We start from the raw sequence: 12,711 nt of genomic DNA on the forward strand, positions 1-12,711 counted from the left end.
GTACATGCCAGGGACAATGGATGCAATGCTCCAGAATTGAAAGCGTCTAGACCTTTTTTGCTTTTCCTCCATTATCAATAATTCAATCAGAGATCAACCAATTCCCTAAGACTATGAATTTTCAATCTGTGTTCACTACATGGCAGTGGTACCAAAACTGTTGTTACTTTCTACTCAGATGGGATTCCGTACAACCAAAATCTCATTTCTTTCATCTAGACCTCCATGTGCTTTAGCTAGCCACTGATATACATTGCAGAAGAAATTCAGTGGATGATTTTTATCATTGTGATTGGTGGTAGTAAAGATGTGCCATCAAAGCTAAGTCCGAGAATATTGTTGTTTTTATGCTTATGTATTGAGAGGAGGTTAACTTCGGCTATCAAAGAGTACAGATGAGTACTCTATAGTATTTAATTCAGTTCTTGAATGTATTAAATTAGATTAATTAACATCAGATATTGTTTACCAAGAATTTAAGGCATTGATGATTACAAAACTATGTGTTGAACAGAATATTCTCTAAAATTTTAATGTAGGTTTAAGAATTTTTAGGAAACACAATAATAGAAAAAAATAAAAAGTAAGATTTTTAGGAAGTCCTGAGTGTGAATCTGTAAAATAGGTTGACACAAATTAACTGTGATAAATCTTTTCCTTTTAGTATTGGCTGCAGTCACTTACTAGCAAGTTACAGGCTGTATATTAACATGTATGCTTATAAGTGTAGAGTTGTAATTAGTACTTTCTTGTATGATTGTTAATGTTATTTTCAATGTACGATTTCATTCATTACCAACCTAAATAATGTGCGAGGTAGCTTATGTTTTGAAGGTAAATTTCATGAAAATAAAGGATGAAATATATTATTTCCATATTAACTTAAAATTAGAATAGGTGCTTTCACTTATGTTTATGTAACATGGTAAAAATTTTAGCTTTAAGATTTATCAGTATACAATACACTAAATTAGTCTGATGTATGGGATAAATGTATTAACTGGCCAAAGTTCTGTGATGTTTCTATAGGACATGATGTAATACTATTGTAGCTGATCACAGCGGGGGGAAAATACAGTAGCAATAGGGAAGATTTTTTTTTTTTTTTTGCCAAAGCGTATATAAACCTTTCGTCCTTTGAAATCGGGAAAGTTTTTAGTGAAGCTGGAACAACTGGGGAAATCACAGTTGGTGGGTATGGAAGAATAGCTCCGCCCACTTTCCTGTGAAAGACTCCTCACTTAAGTCTTTGGCAGCATCGAGTAAAGACATACTGTTGTGGCCTATCCAAATGCTGGCAGTCTGAGTGGTTGATTGTTGTCTTTACTAACATTATTATGGAAGCAAAGTATGATATTCATAAATTTGCGAGGAAGAGTGGATGCTGTAATTGGTTTATGGCATTTGGGGATAGATCTATACACACACACACACACTTCTGTAGGGGTCATGTCTGTTTGTAATCTTCCCCATATCTCTTCAGTGGCAAGCCTTTGCTCTTAGGAGGTGAAAAAAGGCTAAAGGGAACTCTTGACATCATCCATGGCAATGCCTAAAATAATATAGAAGCAGCCCTATAGCTCTTTTCTCCCCCTATCAACATCACAGGTTGCTGAAACTTCTAGGTATAGCTATACTGTATGCCTTGGGCTCAGTCCCCAAGGAGTGTGCATCAAGAGTCTGATCTACATTGGTAAATTTTTCAGGGTTTTGGGGGTGTTTGGGGTTCTCGGTTATTGCTGCACTCCAATGTGCGCTAGTCTCTATTTACCGTGCAGACTGCTGGCAATGATTTTGACCTAAAGTAGTGTTTTGCAGTTAGGCCCTCCTTGTCTTTCTTGAGAAAGTTAGTATAAGGCTCATTTGCCCCCCCCCCCCCCCCTTGTCCACAGTGATAGTGAAACTAGTGGTGACCACAAAGAAGCCAGTGAGTATGAAGCCCAAAAAGGTTTAAAGCCCAAGATTGTGTCCTTTGATTCCCCCTGTGCTAAGGGAAAAAAAAAAAGTCACAAAGAATTCCACCCCAAATCAAGTAATGCCTGTACAATTGAAGCCAGTGTCTTGGGGACACAAAATGGCTTTCTTTATGAGAGTTGCGTCTTTGCCAGCACAAGTAGTGCTCTAGGGAAGTAAGATTTCCAGTGGTTGCGTCACCCCTTTGTTTTGGTCTGCACTGCTCCCAGATTTTCAATCTGGTATTTACATTGGTGACGACTTGGGCCTGCTCTCATTGGATGTGTCTCTTGAAGTATCTTGACTATTAGTTGATCCTCGGCTCCTGTGAGAGGCAGTTGCTACAGGATCGAGATTGCCTGCACTCCTTTTGTTGAGATCAGGGGATCATGATAGCTGATGGACATGGCAGCAGTGAGAGTCTTTCCACCAAAGGAGTGCATCATCAAGTTCAGAGATGTAGCACACGCTTTTTTGTCTAAAATAGTACTCCCACCTCGAAGTTAGGCGATTCTTGTCCACCTTTACTCTTAGGAGAAGCTTATTCCTCACAGACGACTCCACTATAGATCCTTCATTGGTGTTTTTAGGATCACTGGTTGGTCTCCATGGATCCCCTGAACTATCCTCTTCTAGTGGGACTTGAGGAAAGGGCTGATCTTAGCAATGGTGGGACAAAGAAAATCTCATGAATGGAAGCCTGCTTTATTCCCCACCTCCTGACATGCAGCTTTTCTCAGATGCGTCGAAGGAGAGTTAGGGCTCTCACCTAGTGTGTTGTCAGGAGAAAAGTGTTTGCACATCATTTTGGAAATGCAGTCGGGTGTTTCTGGTACTGCAAGTGTTCCATGAATGTTTGACTAGCCTCTTGGTGATATTTCTGAGCAACAACACCAAATATGCACGGTTTCTCTTCCTCTTAGAAATTAGACAAAGCAGAGGCACATTTGGGTGGCGGACTGTGCCATAGAACTGTCGGCTAGATTTATTCTGGGCAAGAAGAAATACTTGCTGACATGCTTAGTTTTCAGGGCCAGGTTGTATGGTTGGAATGGCCCTTGCATTTTTGCTTCGCATAATGGCTTTTACCTTGTGGGACTCGCCTGGAATCAACCTGTTTGCAACACGGCTAAACAGGAAACACCATGTTTTGTTCTCTCTTCTTAGATTGATGGGCTGTTCAAGGACATTTTCCAGAACCCATGGAAGTGCCTGGGTGCATTCGTATGCATTTTTCCCGCTTAGCCTAATGGTATCCTGATCTGTTAGCACTGAGAGAAAAACTCCCGTGAAACACTTCACTGTCACCCTCACCATCAGAAGTATCACTAATCTATGAAGTCATTTGCAATTCAGGGTTGGAGGCTATCCAATATTGCCTTTGAGTGAAAGGCTTTTGGCACAGAACAGCACAGATGTCTGCATAACTGAAATGGTCCTTTGAAGCTGTCTGGGTACCTGGGATGGTTCTCTGACGCTATCTGCTAGTAATACCACTGAAAGTCATCTGTTTTTTGTGATTAGCGTTGTTGAATGGGTACTGCTCTGATCAGAGTATCTCTTGCCCAGATTGCAGATATCCTCGTCTATCTTTGCAACTGGAGGGCAAAAATCTTTTCTCATCGTGAGAGTTGTAAACTGTTTGCTCTATGCTCATGAGGAGCTTCAAACAGTTTTGCCCACTCCAGAATCTGGAGTCCCCTGAGTGGGATGAGACCCGTTTTCTAAATTCTCTTTCGCATACCCCTTATGAGCCTTTGAGAAAGTCGTCGGAGAGAGATCAGACTTTCAAGTTTATCTTTTAGCTGGCCTTAGCGTCAGCAAAGAGAACAGGCGAATTGCATGGACACTTGTGTAATAACCCTTACTAAAGGTTGGAATGAGGTCTCCTCTAGTTTTGTGCCCAAATTCGTAGCCAAAATCCAGAACCCGTTAGCACATGATCCCAGTTTCGAGACCTCCTTTCCTCTTCTACGTGAAGCGTTGGATGGTAATCAAGAGGAGTTGCTTTTATGTCCCATAAGGGCTGTGCGGTGGTATCTGAAGTGCACTCTACATCTCAGGCCTGAGTGTCGACTATTCCTTACCACTAACAGAACCAAGAAATAGGTGTTGAAGAGTATGGTCTTTTTCTGGCTTCAAGAAATCCTCAAAAAAGCAATTACAGATGCTGAGGTATCAGATCTGACAGAGAACTCCCGAAGCAATGGATGAAAGTTCTAACTTCTCCTTAAAGAAGGATCTTGCAATTGTCCAGATAATGAAGGGAGGAGTTTGGGAGTGCTAAACAAACTTAGATTTTGGCATTGTTGGTAGTTGCTCAAGTAGCTGATTAGCCAGCTTAGTTCCCAAAGGAAAAAGAAAGCATTTTTTCTATGGTAACGTATCAATGTAAGTCTGGATAAAAGTTAAGAGGACTGACTCTTCTGTTTTTTCTTTACTTCCCCTCACTCGGTGATGAATAGGTTGCACTGTTACACGCTGTATCTAACTTTGATGCTGGTAAGCTATTTTTTTCTTTACTTCCCCTCACTCGGTGATGAATAGGTTGCACTGTTACACGCTGTATCTAACTTTGATGCTGGTAAGCTATTTTTTTCTTTACTTCCCCTCACTCGGTGATGAATAGGTTGCACTGTTACACGCTGTATCTAACTTTGATGCTGGTAAGCTATTTTTTTCTTTACTTCCCCTCACTCGGTGATGAATAGGTTGCACTGTTACACGCTGTATCTAACTTTGATGCTGGTAAGCTATTTTTTTCTTTACTTCCCCTCACTCGGTGATGAATAGGTTGCACTGTTACACGCTGTATCTAACTTTGATGCTGGTAAGCTATTTTTTTAGAACTTTTTATTAAAATCAATCTGTAAGAAGTATTTCCCCCATATCCTCCCTTAACAAAGGGGACGATGGTTGAATGAATGCCAGGCCCATCGGTCATCATACGCCAGGTATTTTATTACAGACTGCATCGTTCCGTAAGAGAAAGATTCCTTCATTGACAGAGTACCACGTACATAACCGAGTATAACCCAGGCCCTGTCAGCCTACTAATTTTTATGGTGGGCTGATTGGAAGTTGCTGGAGTCATCTCCCTTGCACCTGTATGAGACCAGGAAGACTGGCATACTTCCAGGGAAGAGAAAGAACAAATCAGTTCGGTTCTTTGGTGAATTTCCTCCCACCAAAAATAGTCTCCTTATACCCTGTATTAAAGGATAAAGGGTTTGTACCATATACACTTGGGAACAATTTAAAATGTTTGAATACTAGTCTGTAAACATTAAACTTACAACCTCAACCACCCCTTACAAGTAAACTGTCTTTGGTATGAAAGTGGGTGGCGCTACTGGGTCGTGCTCACTGCCTATTGTTCACTACTTCAGTAAAGATTTAAACAGTCATTCCAGTTCCGCTGAAGACATTAAAAGCGTTCCCAAATTTCAAAGGACTCACCTTGTTATAGGTAAGCAAAATACAAATTACTTTGAAAATTTGTGATAAATTTCAAGGACAGGAAAGTTGTTCTTATGAATGGGAGGCAAGTATAGACATACTATCTTGTAAAATTAAAATTAATGTCTTTCTATGAATACAAACTTCATAGACTAGCTATAAATGGAACAGGAATCTCCCTCCCCCTAGTTGGAAGGTTTCATTTAGCAATTAACCATACCCTTGCTTGTATCAAAGTTAAAAAGCACAGTTACGTTGCATGCTTGTTGTTGTAATTATTTATAAGTTAAACAAGATATACTCCATTTTGGAGTAACAGTTAAGTTCTCATATTTTGCATAGATAGTGTGAAGCATGGCTTTAGCGATAGGTTTTATTGTTTAATTATCTCTTAAAATTAGCTTTATTTTGCTGAACTTTAAAATGTTTATATGGCACTTACTGGTTTTAAACAATAAGTATTCCTGTTGTTATCATTCATATTTAATTCATTATTTATAGTAGAAATTTATACAGTATGGTTATTGATGATACCTAATTGGATTTTATAGTATGAGTTGATCAACATTTCATAAAAGCAACAAATATATGTTTGAAAACGAACAATAGTCCGCACAGTATATATTTTGGAAAGTGTTCCAGTGTCATGCCTCTCGTCTTAGGGTAGTTCAGTATAGTCTATAATTGTATTAGAAGTGTATTCTTGAATATCCCTTCTTAACTTTTAATATATAATAAGATTTCCATGCATTTCAGTTGCGTGGACATGGTACTTCGTTATCTCCTTAACAGAATCCTAAACAACCCACAGATAATTGAGAAGATAGCAGAGTCGTACCCAATTCGACGTGCTGCTCAGTTAACAGCCTATGCCCTACAGAGAAGCAAAATTGCAGCGGAGGAAGCGTTAGAGTCCGAGGCCAAAAAGCGAGTCTCTCGATTCTCTGAGAAGTTCACCGAGGAAATACAGAAAGGTTTTAAAGAATTGGAACAAGAAAAACCAAAGAAGTGAAGATATATTTTTAATTTGCTTTTAGCACAAGTTTTTTTACACAACAGCATGTCGGAATCTTCACCTGCTGTACAGGAAAAGAACGAGGTTGAAGAAAAAAAGCCTAAGTGTAAAGCCTGTTGTGCCTGTCCAGAAACTAAACAAGCTAGGGATGCTTGTATTGTAGAGAATGGTGCAGAAAATTGCCAAGAATTAATTGAAGCTCACAAGAAATGCATGCGAGATATGGGATTTAATATATAGACCATTCATGTGTTTGTGCGCTGGTTAGTGAATGTTTGTTTGTACTGTGCTTGGAATTATCAAAAAAGTCTGATTTTAGGTTTGAAATTGGTTTCTTAATTGGTGTATCACAATGACAACAACTTCTCAAAAACACACTCTGTTTGTGGCTGAACCCATGGGTGATAAACCTGTTACAGAATTAGCTGGAATTGGAGAAGTCCTAGGGAGACGCCTTGAGAATAGAGGATTTGACAAGGCATTTGTTGTTCTTGGACAATTTCTCGTTCTCAAGAAAAACAGAGAGCTTTTTTTGGAATGGCTGCAGGATCTCGTTTGTGCAAACTCGAATCAAGCTTCAGAATGTTATCAATGTTTGGCTGATTGGTGCAGCGAGTTCCTGTGACCATTTGTTGTATACAGAATGATATACTGGTAAAAATCATTGAGAATATATGATAGTTCTGATCCAATGATATATAATAGTTCTGATAACAATAAAATAGTCACAATGTCACACAAATGCCATTCAGTTGTGACCATAGAGTCAATAAGTCCAAACACGGACATGTGTTCATCACAACTGACTGTATTTGGCTACTTACTTAGTCTGTGCAGATTTGTGAAACCGTACTTTTCAGTGTCAAACAAGAGAATTCCTCGTAGAATAGTATCATCCATGGCACCACCACTTTTTTTTCCAGAGTTCCAGCGTGTGTACTCCGATATGAAAGGCCCTGTAATGATTGTATCATTGCTGGCATCAATTCTTCTTTATGGCCTTCATAGTCCCCAAAGAACTCTTGTTATGGAAGTTTTGGCAACAGCCAAACTAACAGTTGGGTATTGGTTAGGCTTCTCATTTCTTGCATTTTTCCTGGGTTACTTTTGTCAAACAAGTCTTACATTTTCACAGTTGCTTTCCATAACTGGATATAGTCTAACAGGCCATTGCCTTGTCTTATTAACTGCAGAAGTGCTGCACCAAGAAGAGAACCATAGCGTATTCTTTTTCCTTACAACAGTCTTTGGGGGACTCGCCACAGGTAGATTGATTATGATAATGTTAGCACGTACGCCAGGCCCGGGACAGCGTCTTGTAATGTGCTCTACATTAGCATGCATTCACCTCATGCATTTGATATATATTCATTTTGCATTTATGAGGAAAAAGTTTGCTGTGTAAGGCATGAGCTGAGGCCTCCATTTTACAGTTTGTGACAAGTTAGAAATCTCAGGACATAAAATATTTATTGGTTAAATTGAACTTTCATGTTTATTCAGTGGTAAACATTAAAATCCTGTGAAGCAGTCTGCACTAATTGTATTTTAAAACATAGCTTTCATTCATGAAAGTCAAAATAGATAAAATTCCAAGTGAAAAGGTAGAAGTTTGTAACGCATTCTTTATGTAAATATGAGTACCAATAAATGGGAATTTTTTAAATTTGTTTAAGTATCCATTTTTATAGAATAAAATTGTATGTAGCACGTATAGTGATGGGGTTAATTGTGTTTTAATGAGATGTTACAGTATTTATTGATTTATGTGAATATGAACGGAAGACTTTTATAGTTTGTAATTTTCCCCTCTGATCAACTTCTGTATATGAATTGTCCGTTGGACTAATGATTCATGTGACAAGTACTTTTACCTCAAGTTCATAGAATCTATGCAGAATATAATAATCTGTAGTTGAGGAGAGCCTCGATTTTTTTAATGGCAATTATGTAAAGCAGTTGACATTAGTGTACATGTACTGTTATGAGATTAAAATTTTTCTTGATTAACCCATGGAAAGATCTTCAAAAACATTTTGCATATAGCCACATATCTTAATCAAGTGCACCTCATCAGTTCACTGAAGGCCTTACTTTAGGCTCTTTGCAGCAATCCTGTAATCCCGAGCTGCACTATAAATGATTCTACTACCCATTCCTGCTTCCTATCTTAAAATCTTATCGTCCACCTTCTTTTACTGAATTGTGTAATTACGGGTTCCCCTCCTCAGTTTCCCAATGGTGCTGATTGGCACTCCAGGCCTATATACCAGTTCTAATTAACCTAAATCTAATAAATCCCATTGTTTGATAGTCAATGATATAACAACTCCCAATGCTGGTGACATCTTGTGAACAGATTCAAATGATAAGAGTTAATTGACAAGCTTAGGGTATTAACCATTCAAGTATTATCTGGCAAAGATACCCCTTCTGCATGTTCCTAGGCATTCAAACCTTTTGTCCTTTGAAATAGGAGGCTAGCACAGGGCATGCAGAATTGTTAACAAAGTATTTGGTTAATGATAGGAGGTGCAAGGGGAAACCCTGTTCACCTGCCTGTCACAGACTTAACACTGTTGGATCTTTTTCTTACTTTGGTTTGTTATAAGCTTAATTTTTAATGCTCTCTTAGCAGCAGGAGCATATTGAATGGTAAGACATAGTAATGGTTTATTGTGATCCCTCCTAAAAGTTTTGTTCATGCTCTTCCTATTAGGAAATTAATGAACTGCGCTTTGAGCATGACTGCTCACACCTTGGTAGTTTCCTTTCATCAGGAGCGAGTTACCTAGTTTGGACCGAGTATTTCCCATAATTATGTTCAATAGTGAACTCCTATTGGACATTTGCTGCCCTTTGCTTATCTAATTTTATAGGGAATGGCAATATAAGAAATAGCTATGAACAATTAACAGTGCATTCATGTTATTTACAAAATCACCAGAACCATTTATTTTGTTTTTCATATTGGCTTGCACCATCACACTTTCATTGCCTATCTTGGAATATGATAGCCATCAACTTAGTTGTATTTCAGAATAAATGATGAAGGAAGTCAAATTTGGAACATGCCCAGACTTTGCCGTGACCTCTCATATTTGGTAATTATCTACGAAAGTCTATAACACTGTTTGGATAATTTTGTAATGTCCCCTACCTCATACTGTTTTACCATAATACTCAGTAGTGTTAACCAATTGCATTATAGAATGTCAGGACATGCTTAATGGCCTTCTTATATATTAACTGGGCTAGGTATTTTTGTATTAGGTTTCTGACTAGTGTGAGAGCTTGTCTACGTCATTGCATTTTATAAAGATGCAATGGAATTAGCCTGAAAATTGTTTCGTATACAGAACTATTGCCATAGGTCAAATCAAGGTTATTTGAAGATAAGACCTAGGTTAAAGGAAATTTTTTATTTCTATTGCTTTTGATAGGCATTAATAAAGAAATTGCTTGACATTCAGTAAAGTATCGGGGTTGAAAGAATGTGAGGTTTCTCTTTGACAAGAATATCCTTTAAACTTTCGAATCTCGGTTGAATATTGCTGCAAACATATTTAATACTTATTTGCAAATCAATTAATCCCCTTTAAGGGTAGCTCAACAGTGCATTTCGATTGGTAGTTAAAGCTTTATATAGTGGTCTGTGCAGTAGAATTTTGCCCCATAGCTGCATTCACTTCACAGCCTAAACTTTTAAGTATATTTTTAGAAATTATCAACTTAACTTTCAATGCAAGGTTATTAATGCTGGTATTGAAAGTTTTATAGTATTTAGTGTCAAATTAATCATAAGTAATGGTTATACTTTGGAGTGATTTCTTTCCTAAATAAAAGACTTCAGTAGCATAAGACAGGTTTTGTACAACAGCAGCATTTTAGGGCGCTAAAATTATGCAGTTCATTTATATCTTGACACTATAATTTCTCAATGAAACATCCAGAAATGCATGTGCTACTACTACTATAATTGAAGAGCTCTGGCCAAAATAAAAGACAACATTCATCATGAAGTGTGTAAAGCTCATTCTAGCTCATTCTTCCAGGTGGGATTAGAACGGCTGTGTAAAAAGAAAAATTGTACCTCTCCAGTTGCCATATTTTTATATTTCATTCTTAATTAAGATGATAGTGTGATACTGTATAAGGTTTGATATTATTGATTCCTAACTAGAAATAGCAATCCATGCTTATTGCAGACTCCTTCAGCATCTAGAGTGCAAATTAATATTTGCCATTCATTTTCATGTATTTTTTTCAGCTTCCTCGTACCAAACTGCCCAACTACTATACCTCATTCCAATTTTCATCTGTAATATCAGTGTAAATAATTTTGTAAGAAAAATGAGTCTAGAAATGGGCTTCTTTAGACTTGTGAAACTATTATACGATTACTGATGATGCTGGAAACATGGACTTCAGTATATTTTCCAAAAGTGATACTGTAAGTTAATGCTGCCAAGAAATCTCAAGTACTGTAATGAGAAAGTTAAAATATAGAATCCTCACAAACATGGGAGGTACAAAATAACAGATTTTGAGATAAAGGAAAACACCACAAAAAAATTAATTTTTCTCAAATTTTAATTACAGGTTAAAAATACAGTACCCAAATGGTAATAATGAAAGCCTCTTATGACTTAACATTCCTAACCTGAAAAATAAATAAAAATGTGGGTTGACAAAAATTTAACTTAAAATATCTTGTAAACTCAACAGTCCTAGTAATTCATACATAGAAACTATACATAGTATACTGACCTGTATGTTCTAAATATAAATAATCACAACAGTATTCACAAATGGAATGCATCACAGACTTGGAAAGACAAAAGATTTTTTTAAATATGGTATTTACATTGAATAAATCAATTAAAACATAATTGTAGTTTAAAAACAAATACTTTGATATACAGAATATATAGTAACTTTAAATTATTAGCTGTCATTTCAGTTTTCTATGGCCATATTCCGTTGCATTATCCCTGAGCCAGTTATGTGTCATGTCTTCTTCATACTGTATTTGGAAGTGAGAAGTTATTCCCATCCCCCTCTTATTTATAAGGCAGATCGATCCCCTTCCAGCGCTGAAGTGATATACTCAAGATAAGACCACAGCTTCTCTCATAGCCTGAATCCATCTGTAAGAAAAATTCAAATTTTAAGGAATCTTGAATGAATATAAGGCACTGAAACTTCATACATATATCTTTAAATATATCTCGGATGTTTAACTTTGCACTGTAGTTCAAATTTATTTCATGGCAGAGCAGCATTTTGAAGAATGGTACATCTCTGCCACAGATTATGATAAGGTCAGGAATATCAGGATCATGCCTTAGATAATGAGTTTACATCTCCCTCCCCCATTTGTTTGCACAATATAAAAAGCTTTAGAAAGAAGAGCTTTAAATCAATAATTTTCCTGATACAGCACAGTAAGACCAACAAATATTGAATATGGCTATTCTACAAAGTTAGGTACAATAATGATAGCCTTTCATCTTTGTTTTAAAGTAACCAAGATAATTACTGGGTAGAAGTGACTACTGTATTGCATTGCATTTTCATGTAATAATAGTCTGGATTTTCCTAGTAACCAAGATGTATGTAGAATGAAGAAAGATGTATTAATATAGTTGCAACTGTATCCCTACTGAATATTTTATTTTTATGGTGTTGCTATAAATTGTTCTGTAGCAGGAGTGACAATCTGGCTTTTCTTATAGATTCCAAGTAGAATATAAGACCTCTTTCAAGGCCATCCATCCTTCTTATGGATGTGGTTAAGAGCGTGGATCCTCAAGTACATGACCTTAAATTGTTATTATTACTGTATTATTGTGGCTTTTCATATTCAAAAGCCAATTGTAACCTTTCTAGGAGAAGCAGAATGCTGCAAAACCTCAAGCCCCAATAGGGAAAGGCAACCCTTACTAAAAAAAAAAATTTAAGACTATATAAGACATGAAATTATTTCAACATTGGAGAAGGACCATAGTAACAGTATTGAAAATTAAGATCAAAGATAAATATGCACAATGATAGACACCAAGCATCCTTTTCCTACTCGACCCACCATTTTCATAAAAGAAGAGGAAGAGCAAATAGACAGTTAGGGGATTGAGTGTACCTTCACGCCAGAGAACTAGCCAAAAACAAAGGTTAAGGTACTATCCAGTACTATTTCTGTGTCCTGAAGAAGTGTTGTTACCCCTACCCATGTCAAAAGAGTCTCTACCATACAATATGAGCAAATAGCAACTCGCTGATGA

General features: G+C 37.1%; 3 protein-coding genes across 5 annotated transcripts in view; 2 read left to right on the forward strand and 1 right to left on the reverse strand.

Moving 5' to 3' along the window:
* The window catches only part of MED9 (mediator complex subunit 9), a 29,362-nt gene extending 23,000 nt beyond the window's left edge, over positions 1 to 6,362 (forward strand). For 2 of the 3 annotated variants that reach the window (XM_068372771.1, XM_068372773.1), the window contains exon 4: positions 6,169 to 6,307. The gene's annotated coding sequence lies outside the window, so the exon portion shown is untranslated. Of the gene's footprint in view, positions 1 to 6,168 lie in introns of all 3 variants that reach the window. The other variant, XM_068372772.1, reaches the window with a different exon arrangement.
* Positions 6,363 to 7,049: 687 nt separating this feature from the next.
* LOC137640216 (protein YIPF3-like) lies at positions 7,050 to 8,093 on the forward strand. The gene has a single exon (XM_068372770.1). The coding sequence runs from the start codon at positions 7,119 to 7,121 to the stop codon at positions 7,830 to 7,832; it is 714 nt and encodes a 237-aa protein (XP_068228871.1). The 5' UTR covers positions 7,050 to 7,118; the 3' UTR covers positions 7,833 to 8,093.
* Positions 8,094 to 11,004: 2,911 nt separating this feature from the next.
* Positions 11,005 to 12,711, reverse strand: part of LOC137640219 (FYVE, RhoGEF and PH domain-containing protein 6-like) — a 30,563-nt gene continuing 28,856 nt past the window's right edge. Inside the window, exon 9 of the mRNA XM_068372776.1 lies at positions 11,005 to 11,577. Coding sequence (XP_068228877.1) covers positions 11,538 to 11,577 — 40 coding nt within the window. The 3' untranslated portion in view covers positions 11,005 to 11,537. The remainder of the gene's footprint in view (positions 11,578 to 12,711) is intronic.

Source organism: Palaemon carinicauda, chromosome 4 (genome assembly GCF_036898095.1).
Source record: "Palaemon carinicauda isolate YSFRI2023 chromosome 4, ASM3689809v2, whole genome shotgun sequence".
NCBI classification, from domain to species: Eukaryota; Metazoa; Arthropoda; class Malacostraca; order Decapoda; family Palaemonidae; genus Palaemon; species Palaemon carinicauda.